General features: G+C 34.7%; 1 protein-coding gene across 3 annotated transcripts in view; it reads left to right on the top strand.

Annotated features, from left to right (window-relative positions):
* Positions 1-21,288, top strand: part of PCDH15 (protocadherin related 15) — a 761,207-nt gene that overhangs the window by 117,851 nt on the left and 622,068 nt on the right. For 2 of the 3 annotated variants that reach the window (XM_057505879.1, XM_036928766.2), the window contains exon 3: positions 3,626-3,691. In XM_057505879.1, the coding sequence (XP_057361862.1) occupies positions 3,626-3,691 (66 nt within the window). Of the gene's footprint in view, positions 1-3,095; positions 3,111-3,625; positions 3,692-21,288 lie in introns of all 3 variants that reach the window. The other variant, XM_057505880.1, reaches the window with a different exon arrangement.

Here is a 21,288-nt window from a genome sequence, read left to right as displayed (position 1 = left end):
GATTATCCCTAGGCCACAGAGAATAAGATCACCCAGCCTCCAAATTGCCTTATAGTCTGTACTTTCATCTCCATTGGAATATTTTGCATACATAATACATCCCTGGCTATTCCATCCAAAATTACTGTTTTTTAAAAGACAATTCTGAGTATACTTGGCAATAAAAATATTTTTGTGCATTTCAAAACTAATTAATTGTACTTTCACAAGCCTATCATTCCAAAACAAACATTTTGGCTGTTGTGAAGAATGTTATTAATAGGTTGTTTTTATGTGTCTGACTAATCTCTCTTCATTATGTGTTTTACAAATTATTTTTGGTACAAATCTTGAATAAACAAAGTATTTTTTGGGCATAAAGTGTCTTATTTGGGGGATTTAGAACTTGCTGGAAGAATAATGCTTAGTGAAAGCCCTCTACAGAGGTCTGAGTGGAAGGAAATATAGCTTAGCCTCTACTCCTGGGCTGTTTCTGCTGGAGAGGATATGGTGAGAACTGACTTCTGAGCATGTTGAATGGAGAAATGTTGAATGGGAGATTGTAACTGGGCTGACTATAGTTCAGAAAAATTGTACAAACGTTCTTTTAGCACCACCTCTTGCTAAATCCTGAGGCTACTAACATGAATATAATACATCATTGGGCTGAATGAACTCTTGTGAGAAAGACACACTAATATTATTTCCGTGGATAATTTATCCAGTGGAATACAGAGTGTACTGAAGGAATGCAGAGAGGGGGGTATTTAACCCAGACTAACAAGGAAGATTTTCTAGAGGAGGTGATATCTTGCCAGATTTTAAAAATAGAAATAGTAATTAAGCAGGGGAAGAAGAGGAGGAAAGGTGTTTTAGAAGATGGCATGGCAAACATAAATTTGGTTTGTTATGACTTTCACTCTGAGAGTAGAATGGGGTAAGAGGCTGAGACTGAGTTGTACTTAGCTGAATAAAGTCTACTCGTGAATTTAAAGTAACCACTGGTGGTGAGTTTTAAGTAATTATACCCAGCTTCCTCCTTCTTTCCTTTTCCTTCATCCTTCCTGCTCATAAAGTTACCCATTAAATACCTATCCCTCTACTAATATTCACACACAAATATACAGCACTTGTCTACTCTCTGCAGCTACGACAGTCCTAATTAAGGCAGTGGCCATATATATGGGGCAGGGAGGAATAGTCTTGAAAACTACCCTCTAAAATACAAAGGAAGAAATGTTTGTTAATCTAAGAATTGCATCTTGTAAGAACTGGTCAGGTTTCCTTTATTGTCTCTTTGACAAATTGCCTCTGCTTTCTTGTATACCCTTCTCACTCTCCACACCTATTGTCTCTTTTTTTTTCTTTCGATCATTCGTTTTGTTAGTGAAATTATTAAAGAATTGGCTCCACATACAGTACGTGGTACTATACCTGTGTGATTGTTTATGAGTCTTTGTTCTAGCTCATCTCTAACCTTCCCCACCTGAGACCCTTGAAGAAAGGCGCTGTTGATTTTTTATTTGCATATTTAGCACATAGTAACGCATCTATAACTTTGACTGAATGAATACTTTTTGAATGCATAAAGGAATAAAAAACTAAATGAAAAAATATTATGAGTACATAGAGTGGAGAATAAATTCTGGCTGGAAGTATGAGTAAGTTTTCACAGAAGAGGTAAAATCTAGTTTCATCAAGAGAAGCAGAGATTTGCCAGGCAGAAGTAGAAGCAGAAATGCACATAGGTAACAAAACTTCCCTAAAAATACAAATTATGTTCCAGCAAAAATAAGGGGACTGATATGACCAGAGGGCACAGTGCTTAACTCTTTGCAAATGATGTGGGGAGCACTCATGCTTGAAAATGATATTGTAAATCATTTATTTAGGTTTGAAAAAGTTTGAATGGTAGCCTAAGGAATGTTTTTTTTTTATTGCAAAGGAAACATATAAGGCTTTTTGGGCGGAAAAGTGTCATTATTTTATGTTTGATTGGGATGCATGAAAATAATTCATGTGAAATGAAGACATGAAGCAGGATGACCGCAAAGCTTCTGGGCGATAAGTGAGGAAACCATCGCGAGAGTAGGGGTGACAGAGAAGAGCTCTGCTTTGTCATGGGGCATAGGAAGGAGACAAAGGAGTATAATGAGGATGAGGTCTTTTAGGTCTAAGAATATTATGACTTGAAACTCCTTGAATATTGATAAGAATGAAGAGAGAAAAAGTGGAGATCACTGAGATTTTAAGCTTTATATGAAAGAGCACATACTTTACAATATAGAATAGTGCTCGCCAAAGGCCTTACCCTTCATGTACATGGGCATCATAAATAACAGAATTCTAATTAATTAATGAAACCTTGAAATCATCTTCCAAATAACACATATACCTGGGTGGCTTTCAGCAAATCTGATAGATGCCGCAGTCACAGGAGTGTAACTGCACGACAGAGCCCTGCAGGCACACAGAGCACCTCCAAGGAGAGCGCTTCGTGTCTCAGAGGTGTCCATTGCACATCTTGCAGGCAAAGCCTTCACGTTTTAGTTACCATGAATAGTATAGCTCATGATACTATTTATATATTCATTATCATGAGATTTTTGGCAGGGTATTAGCAGTGCTTGAAATAACAAATTAGTCATCACTACTGATTGCAGGCACTATTCTTAAAGTTTGTTGAACATAGGGATAATTGACTGTCCGTAAGGTATTTTAACTTTTCATAGGAAACAAATGTTCATATTATTTTCAACTCAATCCATAATAATTTTAAGATACTTATATTTTTTAAGTTAATTATATCTTAATATATATTTAAATAGTTATATATTTATATAGTTAATATAGTTAACATATATTATTAAGTTAACACATTGATAGTACATATTATATACAAGTTAACATGTTAATATTGCATTGGAATTGCAAAATCTGACATAAGGATTTTATGTATTTGTTTTCCACAAATCATTAGGTGCTGTATCTGTTATTGTATAATACTTTTATATCTTTAAGTCCTCACTAAATATATACATGTACTCTCTCTTTCTTTCTTTTTCTTTCATTTCTCTGATCTGCTTCCACTGATGACTCTATACTTTTGACTCCAGACTGGCAATATGAGGGTAAGATGACAAAAATCAAAACCCCAAACAACCTCCTGAGCATTCCTTGTATGTCTTTGCTTTATTCTCTTTAAAATATTATTAAAATTCTATTCACTCTCTTTAATTAGACCCTTTATCACAATTAAAGTCCAATTATGTTTGTTTCTGTTGTGAAGCTTTAATTACAATTTATCCTTGTTAATCATCCCTTTATGTTATTTCTGGGTTAAATTACCATCCCATTATCTCTGTCATGAAGGACTTCAGCTCCCCTGTGGTCTCTGCTGGTGTTTTCTCAGTAAGATTGGAATATTTTTGTGGTGTACAGCGTGACTGAGTTATGATGTGGTAAAGGAAGCTATGTGTTTTCTATAAAATTAAAAAAATAATAAATTATTCAAAGTAATGATGCCTATCAGTTGAATTTCAGGCCTTTTCTTTTGTACTATCAATAAACATCTCAATGAATTTGATGTCAGGGTAGGTGCCCCTGCAGTTGCTACTTCTTACCCTTGGTTGTTTTCTTTCTCTAGATTGCAAACTAGCTCGGGGAGGACCTCCAGCCACCATAGTTGCTATTGATGAAGAGAGCCGAAATGGTGAGTGAGCTCTATGTTTCACAAATGACTTTTCTAAGAGGGATTTCTTCTAATGTCAACCGTAGATTTGGTATGTGCAGAAGTAATAAATGAAAACTTTAACCCAAATGCATGAACAGTTCCCCTTTAATGGTTTCCCTGCATGGGTTTAAATTATACCATATCCTGGAAATTCTTTACATATTATGAGAAACTCTTTCAATGACTAGAAGTGTTGTTTAGTTTTGATTGTGAATAAACAGTTTGAGTTGAGATCCGACCAAGAACACATCCAGCTACTGGCTGGAATTTTTCTTTGTCAGTGCGTAGAGTTGACTACCATGCATACAACACATCTAGTCATCTAAATAAGACACAATGTATCCTTCCAAACAAAGTGGACCACAAGGTAAACCTTACACTGCTAATTTAAATTGGCTAGACCTCCTAAAGTTTAAGGCCCATAGTCAGGGCAATTTAGCAATGGCTAACGGGAAAACTGAAAGGTCTTTGGAACAGAGGACCTGATGAAAGGTTGAGGGCAGAGAAAGAAGTCTGAATTTTCACTTAGGTTCTCTTCCATAATTAACCACTAATATCTAATTCATATTATGTTCTTCAAAAAGGTAATTTTACTTATCAAAACAAAAAATAAATGTAATTAGCACTTGTGTTCCATAACACTTCTAGCTTCTGTAAACTTAATGTACAACTATTTAAGATTTTCTCCCTCTATTAACCAGCAGTAATATGGTAACCTCTTGAGTCTTGGTTTTTATTTCAAACTATTCTGTGTGAGACTGTGCTCTGTGGCTCATTTTGTCTCCTAATTCTGTAATGGACCTTACATTGGACTTGCTTTATCTGTACTTTCTGTCTATTCTAAACACTGTATTTTCCATATTTACATTTTTAAAAAATTATGTCAAGAGGTTTTTTAGAGAATAACATTTTTCCTGGAATTCAACTTACATATATTTGAGAAGTCCTCTAATGTATATAATACTTTCATTGGTTCACTTCTTCGTGGATTTATTGTGCTGAATTAGAAATATTCCTTTTATTCCTTCAAAGAATTGTCATAAACACGTTTTTTTTCTTACACATCTTTTGGAATCAGCCAAAAATGTCTACAACATTCTTGGCCTCCATTTAAACAAATTTAAGTGTCTATACTCGATTTTAGCAACACACACACACAAAAAAAAAAAATCACAAAAATTAGTTTTATTTTTAAAAATTTAATCTTTTTAAACATAAAAGATAAAAGCATATTAACTTAATAAGAGTAATTATGATACACTTGAATAAATTGGAAATAATTCCTATATGTGTCTGAAGAAAAAATATATATATAAATACCATACCAGTTTTTATCTCATTGTAGCATTGTGGTATATTTATTGTTAACTATTTTCCTATAAACAAATCTATATTTTTATATGTTTTACAGTGAAAACAGTTTGCCTTTTTAACCAGAGGCAAAACATAAGATGAAGATAGCCAGTCTATATTTTCTTTTCTTATTCTTCCCAATTTCCTTGACCATATATGCCAAGCATTCAGTTTTACTAAAGAATTTTTTCAACATGTGCTTCCATGCAGAGTTCGTTTTGCTAGCCAGATATTAACCACCATGTCAATGATGGTGTTTTATCTCCCCTTGTGCTGATTAGACCCCTTTTCAAAAGAGCTCAAGAACTCTGCACAGATGTTGCCATGGTAGTGCTGCATGGTGGCATGTGGTAAAAGTTCAATATTTGTGTTTTAGAAGAATGTGGCATGATATCCTGTAGTGATGTTGTGCTCTTTAATTGGCATATTTTGTAGAAACTGCCAACTACTCAGAATGCTGCCAAAATTATCTGAGTGTCATCACAGTATAAATACTGATCTAGAGACTAAATGTTTTGCATTTTTCTTTTAAATAAAATTTTTAAGAATAGGATGATCAAATAGACCTCTGCCAGATATTAAAATTCAGTGTATAATCATCCTTGTCTTAAAAATCTAAAGGAAACTATGAAAGAATTTCTTTTTCATATTTTTCTTCAGCCAATCTGAGAAACTTGCCAGTAGAACAATTAATTCTAGTCCTGCACTTAAACTATCTTAATTTCTCATTTCCTGAATCTTTTAACTGGTAGTAATAAAATATATGGGTATCCTATTTTACCAGTAGAATAAGCACTAATTTTTAAAGATTCCAGGGCTTCTTTAAACTAAGGCATAGAAAACCTTTATTGAGCCAAACTAGTAAGTTTATTGTGTGCCAGCTTGCTTTTGGGGGACTTTATTAATGTTTACACTAAACAATCTTTATTGCTAAATACATCTTCTACTAAGCTATAGCTTTTAAATAGCCCAGTTTTTAAAAAAATCTGTATTTACTTTTTATAATAGTCACTGAGGTGTATATGTATAAAATATCCATTATTTGTCACATGTATCGGCATCTTTAAAGATTTTTATACCCTATGGGATGGACATATTCCCTCTTTGTGTATGCTATATGCATTGCACATATGTGTATGTTTGAAAGAATTAAAACCTTGATATGTGGAGATCCATAAACTTCTTTCTCATCCCAGGTCCTATTAGTTCTTCACCCTCCTTGATCATTGACCTCAACAGCCTAGCGACAATGGATTCATCATATCACCCTCTATCTGAATCAAGAGTTGGTTTTTATCATAACTACAGCAAATCAAGCTTGTGTTGATACAAAGTCAACACAGAAATAGACATATGTTGGTTCCTGACAACTGTCAGAAAGCTCTTGAGCCAGTATGCAGAGGGTGTTCAGTGTGTAATTTCATTTAGAGGAGAGAATATGTCCAGAAAAACAGACTTAGGATGTATAATCTTGTTTAACAAGATGAGAATGTCTAAATATTCTTTCTGGAATAGTTATACACATACAAAAACCTGCATGTGGATGTTTATAGCATCTGTATTCACAAGTGCCAAACCTTCAATGCAACCAAGATGCCCTTTCAGTAAGTGAAGAGGTATATTAATTGTGGTATAGCCAGACAAATTCAGCACTAAAAAGCAATGAGGTATCAAGTTATGAAAAGACATGGAGGAATCTTAAATGCATATTACTAAGTGAAGGAAGCTGATCTGTACAATTTCAGCTATATGATATTCTGGAAAAGGCAGAACTACGGAGAATACAAAAGCTCAGTAGTTGCTGGACATGGGCAGGGGAGAAAATAGGCAGGGAGCAGGGGACTTTTAGGTGGTGAAAATACTCTGTAGGAAATTCTAATGATGGATAGGTGTCATTGTCCATTCATCCAAACCTATAGAATGCACAGCACCAAGAGTGAATCCTAAGGTAAACTATGGACTCCGGGTGATTTTGATGAGTCAGTGTAGGTTCATCCTTGGTTTAAAAAAAAAAAGTAACATTCTGGAGGGGCATATTGATAATGAGTGAGGCTATGTATGTATGTGTGTGGGTAAACCTAAAGTGCTTGAAAAAATAAAGTCTAAAATCTTTCTAGAAATATGTTTACTAGTTTCACTTGACTCTGAGTTACTTATGACACTGAGTCCTTACTGGAAGGAGAGAGGAGCAGTTCCATGGGGACTATTTGAAGCCTGCCTTTGAGTGCCCACCAAATCAGAGTCCTGGCAGCTGCACAACTCTGGAACAGCATTTAAACAAGCTGTGGGGCCAATGGTTCAGACTGATTCTCTGAACCTGGGTAAATACATAGGTAGTGCCGAGTCAAGGGGACAAAAGTGATTTTTAAGTCATGGTTACTACAGAACACTGGAATTGACCAAAAATAGATTCAGAGACAAAAGGGTATAGCTATCTATGTGAGACTGGAAGGCCCATCCTGAAGGTCTTTTACAGACTTAAAGTCCAAAAGATATTGTGTGAAAGGTGATGCTGAGGGTCTCTACAGTTTGAAAATAGCTGTCGAAAAGGCTGACTCAATGAAGACGTTTCCTTTTCCTTGCCAAGGCTCATCCTAGAGCCAGGGCGGGAAACAGGGTTGAGGATCGTGGACCCTTACATGCTTCCAGAGGTAGAGAGGAGGTCACAGAAAGGAGCAATGAGCTCAGTTGGTCACTCCTTCCTCAGAATTTCTCTGGTCCAAGCATAATGTTAGAGGAGGAAGAAAGGGATGTGGAGATTGCTATTTCATTTGAGACGGTCATGGTATTGAAGGTACTTAGAAAGTGCTCCTCAGCATTCTTTTCCATTCATTGACACTTGGAGGAATTGGACATTAAATTATTTTGCTGGTGCTTTTCTTTCCTTATAGTTGCCAATTACATACTGCTCAGTTTACAGGAAGGAGTTTGCCAAACTCTGCCTGACATACCTCCAAAGGGTCGCAAGTGGGATCTCGAAGGCTCCTTGTAAAAGATGCCTTGCATTTGTGGACACAAAAACGTCAAATAACAAATATGTTTTTATGGAAAGTCCCAAAGTTTAAACAAAATGTGATACAATCAAGTTTTTTGGCCTCCAGATATTCAGAATCCTCCCCGATTTGCCTATTTTTATTCATTCTTCATTCTCTTAAGAGAAGAGTCTAACCTGGCAGAAAATTTTTGCAAGAAGAATAATCACAGTGGAAGAAGAGTAGAGTCTTCATAGAGTAAACAGCTAAGCGTAGAAGATGACTAGAGCCCCAGCTGTGAGAGAGCACAAGAAGGTCAGGAGGGAGGGAACCGAGGAGCGAAGATGGCACGTATCAGGCAGTCTGCACGACTGGGCTAATGTGAACGACCTGCAGAGGCCGTGGGTGCCAAGAATATGTAGTAGGGGGAACAATGTTTCATAATAATTTCTATAGGCAGAGTCTCTGGCTCTCGTCAATGTTTAAATAGATGTTATTGAATATTGACATTTTCATCTGGGCATGTCTTGGGTCATATTCCTTTTAATGTGTCAAAATTAGGACACTGATTTAAGATGTCCCTAGTTTGAATTCTGAGTCTCTCTGTCTCTGTCTCTCTCTCTGTTCTATAATAAATAACTATTTTGGTTATTTCAAATAAGACACGTAACAGAGTGTTGCCTACATAATTCTCATATCAAAGAAAATCTGAATTACACAATACTTTCTAACATATTAAACTTTGGAAAAATTGTATACAGCTTTACTCATGAAAAAAAGAAGGGAGCAGAGGGTGATCTAGTATGTATGTCTTACACAAAGGGTGGTTCTAAGTGTTCGGTTTTAAAGAATTACTTTCTGTAGGCACTTTGCCCCACCTGTGTTCTGCATTTTTGTCTCATTGCTAAGGTCTCCTTCCTTAAGGTTTTCATTACCAAATCCCAGAATAATTTTATATCTGAAATATGGAAAAATTATAAGGCAAATTGAAAATAAATCAAGCAAAATATGGTTTTAGGCAGCAGACTATATATACCCTTATGAAACATAACATCTGTAAAATAATAGAAGTTCTATAAAGATTAAGTAAATTAATGGATGATTGCACAAGTTCATAACATTTTTAAATGATTGTAATATTTTGCATGGGGTTATAGAGGATCATCAGTGGTGACATAAAGCCAGTGATCTTATGCACTGACAGTTTTGCTTTTCTGGGTAAATAGGAACAAAAATATTTTCTTTTTGTTATGTGATTTTATAACATCCCACCTTGATTTAATTTTTAACTGTGAATAAATTAAATCTTTTTATAAGACATTAGTGGTCTTCTGGCTAGATTGCTTATGGATATTGCATAGCACCAAAATCATGATTAAAAACTTCTTTATTGCCATTCCATTGTCTACTTTTCCCAGTCATCATCAAATCATTCTGAGTTATTTCCAGTGAAAAAATGTACACAATGATGAGGAAATAGAATTTTTCCATAAATTATGAAAGAGTTAAATGAAACTATTCAAAATGTATTTGCCAGTATTAGACCTAGGTTGATTTAAAACATAATCTTGTTCAATTCTTCATATATTTTAATCATTTTATTGTTATTGTGCCTATAAGACAACTGTTGCAATAGAAAACAATTTGGTTCTGCTCATTATTGGTGAAGTTACGTATGCAATGATGCATTCTGCTTCTTTTCATTTGTGCCAAAGAATCATTTTCTAAAAGGTCAGCAGCTGCAAACTTTCTGAATATATAACTGTGAAATGATCAGTAAATAGAAAAGTTTCTAAGCATTAAGGAACTGCATTACTTATCTCTGCAAGTTATCTAGAATTTTGTTGACATTTAAATTGTATATTATACTTCATTTATGATCTTTTTTTTCCTCTTTATTACTAAATACCCCCTGATATATAATGGGTTGCTGGAGCTAATGGAATGATCATTAAACAAGGGACAGGAGAAATACACCATGCAGACAGAAGTCAAAAAGGTCAGCAAGATAGGACACTTTATACAAGGAAAACAACTCTGTAAAAGTTAGTGGTCCTTTGTCTACTGTTTAAGTTTCACAATGTTGATATTATGAATGATAGTGAAACGATTGAATAGTGGAAAGTAATCCCTGGTGTCTAAGAAAAAGAAAAACATAAGAAGAAAACATTCTATACTAATTTTATTTTTCCTTGCTAAAATTTTTTATTTTAATCTCATGCTTGATAAGTATAAGTCAGAATTAATGTGGAAGTAAATTGTGTCACAGACATATGCATACAATTACAATGATACTGTTATAATGAACCACTTTTATATACAGAGAGTATTTAAATCATGTCATTAAGGCATATGACAGAAGCTAGTGTGGATTTTCTGTCACAGACTGTGAGAGTATAGGCTAGGCACCATGGTGGATGATAAGAGGGGGCCTGCGCAGTATAAGGATGGAAGGCTTATTAGATTCTATGCACTTGTAACCATGTAGAGAATATCTTTCCACAATTCTATTACTGGTTTTGGAATAAAGTTCCTTGGGACTTTCTCTGTCCAGAACCTTTCTAAGTAACGTCTATAACTGCTCTTCCTCTTGCATGCTCCCTTGTGGCTTTAGATTCCTTCATTCCCCTGCCCCACCCCCGCCAAGACTTTCTTTCTCCTTTGTCATGAATAGTTTTTCATTTCTTCTGTTTCTTGTGATCAAATATCATGTGAGGCCCCATTCTAAGCACCAAGGATGATCTCATGGAAGAAAACAGGCAAAACCATTCACCTCCTGGAAGCAGAGGCAGAAAGTCTAGGGAGAAAGAGTAAAGCAGAGCAAGAGAACAGGAATGACAGGTAAGTGGGGGGCAGTGATGCTATTTCAGGTAGAGGGATGTTTCTCTGAAGAGGTCATATTTGAGCAGAGTGATGTACAAAAATAAGACTGAAGATGCCAGCCATGCTTTTAGCCAGGCAGTTTACATTCCAGACAGAGGGAAAAACAAAATCAAAGACTCCAAGGATGAATATGACTGAATAAAAATATGGCAAAAAGTTGGCTGGACCAGATGAGTGATAACAAATGTGGTGAAGTAGAGAAGATGGATGTTGATTGAATATATGAAGGTTAGTCAGAAATTACTTTGTTTTTTTTTTTATTGATTTGCCAACAAATCAGTTGATAGTGCTTTCATCTAGCAACCTATAGTTAATAAGGATAATTCTCCTTCCCATCCCTGCTCAATGTCCTAGTTTTGCATAATTCAAAATCTGAATACATGTGTATATGTATTTTGTTTATAGTATCAGATAATTGTACCTTTTGAAGAAAATCTGCTTCACTAAAAAAAAAAAAATTCAAGAAATACATTAACTCATGCAATTTGGTTTGCTGGTATCACTGCCTCATTGAACACATAATAGAGGATTAATACAGTTATTCCAAAGGTCAGTGTGAACATGATAGATTACAGTCACAAATTAATACTGAGTATCTGAAGTTTGATAGTGTGGTGCTATGAAAACTATAACCAGTGATCTTATTGTTGTATTGTATTCAAAACGTCACTTATAAGAAGGGAATATTCAATACTACTGGATTCACATTTCAGAGAAATCCTTGCAAACATATTCACTTTGCTTGATAAAATGTTCATCTTTATAGGAGAGTGCTTGGTGAAAAAGTTGATTAATGTGCTTGGTTTTATCTTAATACTTTAGGACATGCAGGTGTAGGCATTATTAGTGAGAAAGTAGCATCCCATCAGTTATCTCTACAGGGTTCATTTGCTGTCCTTTATTTAGTAATGTGAGCACTCTTGTTGACAACAGTCAGACTAAAGGGTATAAATGAATTGAAAACAATGTTAATAATTTAAATGCTACCCTTGAGACTTTGTTCCAAATCTAAGAACAGTTGAAGATTTCTTGGTAGTGAATTAAGCCTATGGAACACTGTTTTAAGCAGTTTTCTTTTTTCTGTATTACTAATAACCAGTTAATATGTCTACTAGATTTCCATCCTGTAATGAGTAGCAAATATGAAGTGAATGTTTTATTTGTATTATTTAACATTCTTTTGATACCTTGAATCCTCATATCTCTAAAATTATGTCCAATTATGAGTTCCAGAAGCAAAGTAATTATTTCATTTGATTTCCATCTGTTTCAAAATGCCAGCTAAGTCTCACAAAATTCTATTTTTCTCCATAATTTTTCATTCTTCACTATGTACTACTTCCTGCTTTTTTTTCAATTGATGCAAAATAACTAAAATTGGTATCTTTGAGGAGACTAAATCTGAATTTAAATTAAATTAAATTCAGCAATCTGAAATTGAATAGAGATTATTATCTTCCCACATAGTATCGTTTAAGTTATGCATTTCTCTGATTGGAAATCTCTATTTTGTATGTAAAAATCTTTATCATTTTAGGCAAATGAAACATTGATAGGAAACTGTATAAGCATTCTAATGACTATATGTCTGTCTTTATTTTTTAGAAGGCTTCAGAAATCATGTTTTAGGCTTCAGTTTTATAGAAGCATGCTGTTTCAATGAATATATTTGTAGTGAGTATTGTATTTTAAGTATCAGTGTGAATTTAGCATTCTCCTCCATGGTATGTCTGTTTTTAATTAACTTAAATTTTGATTTTTAAAATTTTTGACTAGTAGCCAAAAATTAAGTCTCTCGGAAGATATTCCTTCTTTATTCTGTAAAATAGTCATTCAGAGATGACACAAATACTCCTGGTATAAGTGAGAGAGATGTTTTCTATGAGCCTTATACATGTGTAAGACATATAACTGCATATTAACAGGGTTTGAGAAATATGTATATATAAACAGTATTTATACAAACAGTGGTTGAGAAACAAGGGCAACCCCCTGCAAATACATAGAATTCAGTTACCTGTAAATATAAATCCATGCTTTCAGACAAGAAGGCAAAATTGTAAGCCTGTGCCTAATGTTTTTCTGTTAGCAACTGATGGTATCTTTTTTCTCAAAATAGGGAATATTAGGATTATTATATTAGATTGCAAGTTTCATAAGAGCAAAGACTATATCTGCTTTGGTTCATTGCTGTAAATACAGAAGGTAGTGAAGTGTTTGTAGGCACTAAAAAAAGCTACGTTTTGACTGAGTGAAAGATGCATACCACAAATGCCAGCAACCACCAGATGTAAATGGCACTTACATTTTATTTAGGATAGTGTGGAGTATCATTATCACTAAGTTTTTTTCAACATCATCAACCTTTAATCAAAATTCACTGCACATATAGAAATGGATATAGTAGCCTTTTTAACTGCAAATGTTCTTTTTACCTGCATGACAAAGTCTACAATGATGAGATGTATTTTCTTTTTGTGTTCAGTAGGATTTTATCTGAAATAATAGGAAATAGTTATGACAATATTCAAAAATAAATAAATGCTAATATATATTATATATTATATAATATATACAAATGTATACCCACATTTATAAAACGAAGAATGTCACCTAAGAGTGCAGGAGTCTGATGCAGACAAAGCTCCCTAAGGGACTGTGGAACCAGTAGAGTCAGTAAAACCACCTAAGTACATCTTGCTGCTGTCAGGCAAAAAATTGGATGAGTGCTGTTCCTTGCAGGTACTAAGTACAAGAGAGACAACCTGAAGAAATCCAGCCTTTCCAAAGGGAGATTCCATGAGGGAAAAAAAAAGAAAGAGAGAGAGAGAGGGAAGGAGGAGGAAAAGAAAAGAAAAATTTAAATTTGGTTATAGAGGAGGCAGTAAGAGAAACAAACTTAAATTTGGTTATAGAGGAGGCAGTAAGAGAAACATCCCAGAGCCACCTCTCCATCCCCGTAGGAAACACTGGAAGAGGCTGCCTTGTGCAGCCGAGGTCACCTCTCCCACAGTGGGAAAAGGACAGCACTGAGTAACAGCCCAGCAACTCCAGTTGGGTGATGTGACTGGAGAAACACATGTCTCATACAAGCTCTTAGAAGACTAAGAAGGGAGCTTTCCAACTGCAGGGACAAATTACTGGGAAAAAAGAAGACGAGAATTTCAAAGCATGCTTAGCAGAGAGTCCTACCAACAGGCCCCTGGGGGTAGCACCCCTGATATCTCCTTACTGGGTCCGCAGATGCCGCAAAACACCTGAGTGCCAAACCAACACCATCCTCCTTGTATGTGCTGCCAAGTGCACCCATGAGAATGAGCTCCAGAAAGCAGAGGGCACACTAAGAAAACAAACTATAGGCTGAGGGCAAGGGACATACTGTATATTTGAGCTGTTGCTTCACCTTCTGGAAAACAAAGGAGATGTTTACAATAGTCAGATGGGTGATTTGGAAGAACCAGAGCCATCTGTAGATTCAGTACAATCCCTATCAAAATTCCAATGCCATTTTTTCACAGAAATGACAAAAATAATCTAAAAATTTGTATGAAATCACAAAAGACTGGGTAGCTAAAGCAATCATAAGAAAGATAAATAAAACTAGAGGCATTACACTTCCTGATTTCAAACTTCACTACAAAGCTCTAGTAATTAAAGCAGAATGGTACTGGTATAAGATGACACACAGATCAACGAAACAGAATAGAGAGCCCAGAATCAAACGGTTACACATATGGTCAACTTATACATGATAAAGGATTCAAGAACATCTAATGGTAAAGGAATAGTCTCTTCAACAAATGGTGCTGGGCAAAGTGTATAACCACATGCAGAAAAATAAAATTGGACCCCTTCCTTATACTACTTAAAAAAAATCATTTGAAATATGAGACTTGGAACCATACAACTCTCTGAAGAGGACATAGGGAAGAAGCTCCTCAACATTGGTCTTGACAGAGTTTTTTGGATATGACACCAAAAGCACAAACTGCAAAAGAAACAATCAACAAGTGCAACTACATCAAACTTAAAAACTTTAAAAGCCAAAGAAAGGATCATCAAAATGAAAAGGCAATCTAGTGAATGGAAGAAAATGTTGGCAAACCATGTATCAGATAAGGCGTTAGTATCCAAAATTTATAATAACTCACACAATTCAATGACAAAAAAACAATCTGATTTAAAAAAGGGCAAAGAAACTGAACAGACATTTTTCCAAGGAAGACATACAAATAGCCAACAGGTACATAAAAATGTGCTCAACATCGTTTCTCATCAGGGAAATACAAATCAAAACCACCTTGAGATATCACCTTACACCTCTAAGAATGGCTATCATCAAGAAGACAACAGAGAACAAAAAATGTTGGTGAGGACTAGAAAAGGGAACCTTTGTATGTTAGTGGGATTTTCAATTAGTTCTGCCATTATGGAGAAGAGTATGAAGGTTCCTCAAAAAAATTAAATAGAGCTACCATATTATCCAACAGTCTTCTGGGAATATAACCAACAGGAATGAAAACAGGTTATTGAAGAGATATATGTACTCCAATGTTTACTGCCACATTTTTCACAATAGCCCAGATACGAAAACAACCTAAGTGTCAGTGGCTGAGTGGATAAAGAAAATGTGGAACATACATGTATAGTTGAATACTATACTGCCATGAGAAAAAAGGAAATGCTGCCTTCTGCAGCAACATGGATGGGTCTTGGAGATATTATGCTAAGTAAGATAAGTCAGTCAGAGAAAGAAATACTGTATGATATCACTTATATGTGAAATTAAAAAAACAAAAACAAAAATGGAATTCAAAGAAACAGTGGAATGATGGTTACCAGCTGGTATTGGGGGATTGGGAGAAATGTTGTTGAAGGGTGCAATTTGCAATTTACAGGTAAATAAGTCCTGGGGATCTAATATACAATATAGTTATTGTAGGCAACAAAAACTGTTTTATAAATATTAAACTTGCTAAGAGACTAGATCTTCACTGTATCTACTACCAAAAGAAAAACAAATCTCTTTGAGTCAGATACCATGGGATTTTAATCCCAGGTGTTCCGTTTCCTAGTTGCAGGGTCTAGGAAAATTACTTCATCTTTTTGAAGATTAATTTTACCAATTATATAATTGGAGGCATAATATTTGTCTTAGATAATTATTATGAGGATTAGAGAAACTAATGTCTATATTGCTTCTGGCATATAGTAAGGTGCTTAGTAAATAGAAACTATTTTTATTATCACTACTTCTTACACTACTAAAACCACTACTATACATCCACATGGAATGATTGTATTGTGAGTATTATAAAGTTGCAATACTCCTCCCTAAATTTTCCTGTGAGGAGTCTAAAGCTCAGATAGGAAGTGATTTTCACAGGTCAAAATGATAATTACTTGCCAAACTAGCATTCTAGAGGGTTCATCTAGCGTTTAAATACCAGATCCCAGAGGCACATTGTGATGGTTCAAATCATGGCTCTGTTACTTGCTTACCTTCTTGGGAAATTTTATTTCTTTGTGTCTCAGTATACCTATGTGTAAAATAGAAACAATTATATACCCACCCTAAGGAGCTAATGTGAGGGGTCATATGAATAAACTGTGTGCAAATTTGTTATGTACTTTATAAAACATAAAAACTAATAAATATTAGTTATCAATATTGTCAGCTTATCATTTTTTCCATTCTGTGTACCTTTGACAAAGCACTGATCATAAAATAAAATCCTATTTAAAATGTAAAAGTATTAAATTGAATACCTATGGTAAGTTTGTGTGTGTAAATTTTATATATGTACACACACACATTTATACTTATACTACCCTATGAAGAAATAATGGCATTTTACTATTCTTACTTAAATGGACGTTTGTAAAATGAAAAAGCAAGAGACCTCAAAAGCACACTGGGATTCTCAGTGTGAGATTATTAAAGAACTTTGCAGGTGTAAAATGCAAAACAAATACTACCAATAATACTGTGAAGTGTTCTTATAAGGAACAACTTGGTGTTTCTCTTTATATATGCATGAGGAAAAGCAATAGGTTATTAGCCATGTAATTATTAAAGGGACTCCAAAGGCATGCATTAGAGTATGTCCTCGTTAAGAAAAGCCAATGGGTGTTTAAAAATAACCATTACTTTGAACACATTTATTTATTTATTTAAGATCAGTTCATAAAAAAACGTGTTCTGGGTTTTACAAATCTGTCTACTGAATTTATGTCTACTTATTTCCAAATGGTGTAATGCCCTGGCACCTAGGCACAATCTTTAGAATAAAAACAGGAACTTTTATGTACTTTATTTTTATTTCTCCTATCCTTGGACAGTATTGATGCAGAATACTGATGACTTAATAATTGGCTATATTTTACATACACTTTACTCACATGCAAAAATAGTTTTTCTACTCTGGTTTGGCAAGCAATTCAATATCAGTTCACAGTTTAGTGGATTGGAAAATATCTTAAGAGTGTTTCTACTTTATTATTCTACTATACTCAAAGGTATTAGCCTTCAACCTTTAAAATTAGGGCAGAATAATGACCATTTGTAACCATTATCCAGCATCATGTTAGAAATTACTTACCAAGTGTAAGGTCAACATTCTGTATATTTTGGGATATATTGTTCCATTGAAAAAAAAACATTAATACTTTTTCACATAAACTTCCGTGTAACACAGAAATGATTTGATCTTTATTAAATATACAAACAACAGTTCATCTCAAAATTTTGAACTTGAGATATCCAATGTAAGCACGTTTTCTTCTAAACTTCATCCTTAATATTCATATTATATAAGGTGTATATTATATAAAGTGTTATTACCCACCAAAACACTAACTTTATAGAAACTATTTTAAGTTAATCAGCATATTTCCAGTATGCTTTATTTGGATTGAAAAAAAAACAACAAAAGTTGATGTCATATCCCTACTATTCTCTCAAGTCTTCAAGTGGCTTAGGTGATTTTCCCCTACAAACGTCTTAGCTTTAATAAATGCTGATTTACTTAACAGAGCTGATCTGAGTCTTGGGATGTGCATTTGACATAGCAAATAATGTGGTGGACAGTGTAAGACAGAAAATGTCTAATGATATAAGCTCTATATTGGTGCTTAGTGCCAGTAAAATTCTTACCAATAGTAGTCCAAATATGCTTTTTGACTAAGTGCTATTATCAGTAAATGAGGATCATGTTAAATAATATTGCTGCTATAGAAGGGAGACCTCCCAGATCACTAAGAATTCTATTTAGTTGTAGTTTAGTTAGGTCAACTTTCAGAATTTAATCTTATACCTTCTTAAAAAAACTGGGCCCGCAAAATTTCATTCCTCTTTTTAGTATGCATAAAAACTGTTTCAAGTTATGCTGAATTATATTTGTATGACTAAACTACATAGAACTTGAAGGGGAAAGTGTATTGGTGAATGATGAAAATCTGGCTGACTAGTATGGAAAGATTTGCATGGCATACATTGGCAAATGGGTTTTACGATTATGACCAAGGGAAATATCCTTTGCTTTCACATTATTATGTATATTATAAAAGTATATATTTATGTATATATAGAACCAAAAGGAACTTTAGAATATATGTATAGTTCCCTTGATAAAGGTCATATGACCTTGGATGAGTGAAGAAATATTTTCTTAAAGCAACCCATTTTAGAATATGGCTGCAACGTCTCAATTTGAGGTTACTTGTTTATCTTTTATAACTGCACGGTTTTGGGACAATGACTAATGGGAGAAATAGAGATTTATGAAAAATAGCAAGGGATAAAAGTAGATCTTTTTTTTCATTCATATTCACTTCTGTGACCCTACAACTCACCAAGCAGCCTTCCCTCTCCCTCTCTCAAGCTCTTTTTCTAAATTCCCAACTTCCCTATTTAAAATTAAGCATCAAGTATAGGTTAATAATATATTCTACATTATAAATCAGTTTATCATAAATTATTTTCTCCAGCCTGATTTATTTACTGATGGTGAGGTTCTAGACATATGTTTCTAGATTACAAAATCATGGAGTATGCAGAGCTAATGGCAACTCAACCTTTTCAACCATTAAAACTCTCTCTCTCCTCCTTACAATAGTAAGACTTAAATCAGGAGAACTCTAAGGAGAAATTGATATATGTAATGGGGATGAAAAAAATCATAGAACTAAGATTTGGACTTTACTCTTAGGTTTAGCAGAAGAAATGCTGAGGTTCAATAGCATTTATTATTCATTTAACATATGCCAAGCTGGAAATATAAAAGGTGATTAAGACATCATATCCTTGAAGAGCTTACATTGTATTTGTGAAGATAATATTAAAGAGACAATATGAAGGCATTAGCTAAGTACCTAGAAGACACAGACTTTATACAGAGGAGAAAATTATTAACCATCTGGTAGAAAGGAGGAATAATGGAAAATTTGGTGAGTAGAGAAATACTACCCTAACAATACTTGAGAGTATTGTGAAAAATTCATAACATTTTTACAGCACAAAAAGATTAAGTGGGAAGGGAAGGTGTTTGACCAAACAGATAATCATGAAATAGCCCGGTGTTTGGAGAACCTGGTAGCTCTGCATGGCTATATGGTATTTTATCTCACTTTCCCGAGGCATGTGCTAAAAGTTAAATTGTTAGGTCCTATCCCAGAACTATGGAATTTGAATCTTTGAATTTGAGACCCAAAGATGTGCATTATTATAAGCTTCCTGAGCCATCCTATGCATTTTGGATTTAGAGAAAAAATGCAGGTATGTGAAGTGGTCCAAGATAAAGGGGATGAAAGTTAAGAACTCACTGCTCATCACCAGGAGCCGGCAGTGAGACGCCAGCAGGGCAGTGCCTGTCAGTTTGCCCCTAAGACAATGACTCCCGGAATGTGGGTTTGCCTCTGGAGTGAGGTGGACCTATTATTAGGATGCTGTTTTGATCTAGGAGATAAATGATGAGGACTTGGACTATGTTCATTGCACTAGAAATGGAAAGAAAGGCACAGACCTACCAGATCTTTCCGGGTTAAGTACATGATCAAAGGATAGTTTGCTTTTTGATTCAGCACATTCTTCCTGGTTCCCCTTCATTTCTCTCTAGCCTTAAAAATAAGGAGTTAACTTTCAATGCCATGTATCCCACAAACTCATAGTTTTGCCAGCCTGATGATTAAAAAGAGTGCATACTAAATACACCTCAGAACATTGTCGTATGTCTTGGGAGAAAAGCTTTAGAGATCTCTTGGTTTAGAGGGAGCTTAGTCCCAGTCTGAGTAGCTTAGTCCCAGCACTAGCTTTCTAGATTTTTAAAAACATTCTCTCTACTCTGTTTCTATCCTTGTCTCTTTCTAGCTGAAATATCCCACTTAAGTTCCCTTGGTCATCGTAGGCCCATCACCGCAGCTGCCCTGGTTGCCCTTACTTCACAAGCCCCAGTTGTCTTCTTGCCTGGATCGCTGTAGCCTTAAGTGTGTTCTCTCCCCTTCTCTTCTGACTCTCATTTCCTTGCCTAGGATTGCATTTGATCTGCTTTGCAGCTTGAGATTCAGAAACTGTCAGTGGCTCCTAAGAGCGCCATAGACATTCCTTGCATACCTGTTGCCAAAGTAATCTTAACCTACAGGCACCTACACAAGTAAGATTTTACAATAACCTTAGAAAAAGCAATTTTACATATATCATACAAGAGGCAAAAGCATACACCCATAAAGGAGAATCATTACTAGCAACAAATGCTTATTGTATACTTATTTTGAGCTAAGCATTGTTATATAAACTAGAGACAGTAAAATGCATGATTTGAAGAGATTTACAGTCTCATTGAAGAGGCTAAATATGTGTTCATTAAAAAGATAAATACCATTTAAGAAATAGTGGAAAGAACACAAAATACAGAAAATAAAATTGGATTCAAGCCGAACTCTACAGCTCACTATAACTTTCAAGAAAGCATGTAGCCTCACTTTCATTATTTATAGAACTGAGGAAATAATACCTATCTTTATGGACTACTCTAATGCTAAATATAAAATGAAGTCACTCATTCATTCATTCAACAACTACATGTTAAATGAGAGGCTCTGTATCATACATTATATTAGGGAATAGAGACACAATATAGAGCAAGAAAACCTAAATTTCCACTTTCTTAGAGTTTATATTTAAGTGGGCAAGATGTGCAAAACAAATGCATATAATAAATAGATGGCAAAATACCAAACAGTGAGACAATCAGTGCTAAAGCTCTAAGAAAAACTTGGCCTGTTTAAGGAGCAGAGAGAAGTCCGGAAACTGACTTTTAGGTTAATTGTTTTAAGTGTTTCTTGACAATATGTGCACTGCTAAGACATGCA

This window comes from Manis pentadactyla, chromosome 8 (genome assembly GCF_030020395.1).
Source record: "Manis pentadactyla isolate mManPen7 chromosome 8, mManPen7.hap1, whole genome shotgun sequence".
In the NCBI taxonomy this organism is placed as follows: Eukaryota; Metazoa; Chordata; class Mammalia; order Pholidota; family Manidae; genus Manis; species Manis pentadactyla.
Note: the sequence above shows the minus strand (reverse complement) of the source record. Positions and strands in the feature narration are given on the sequence as shown.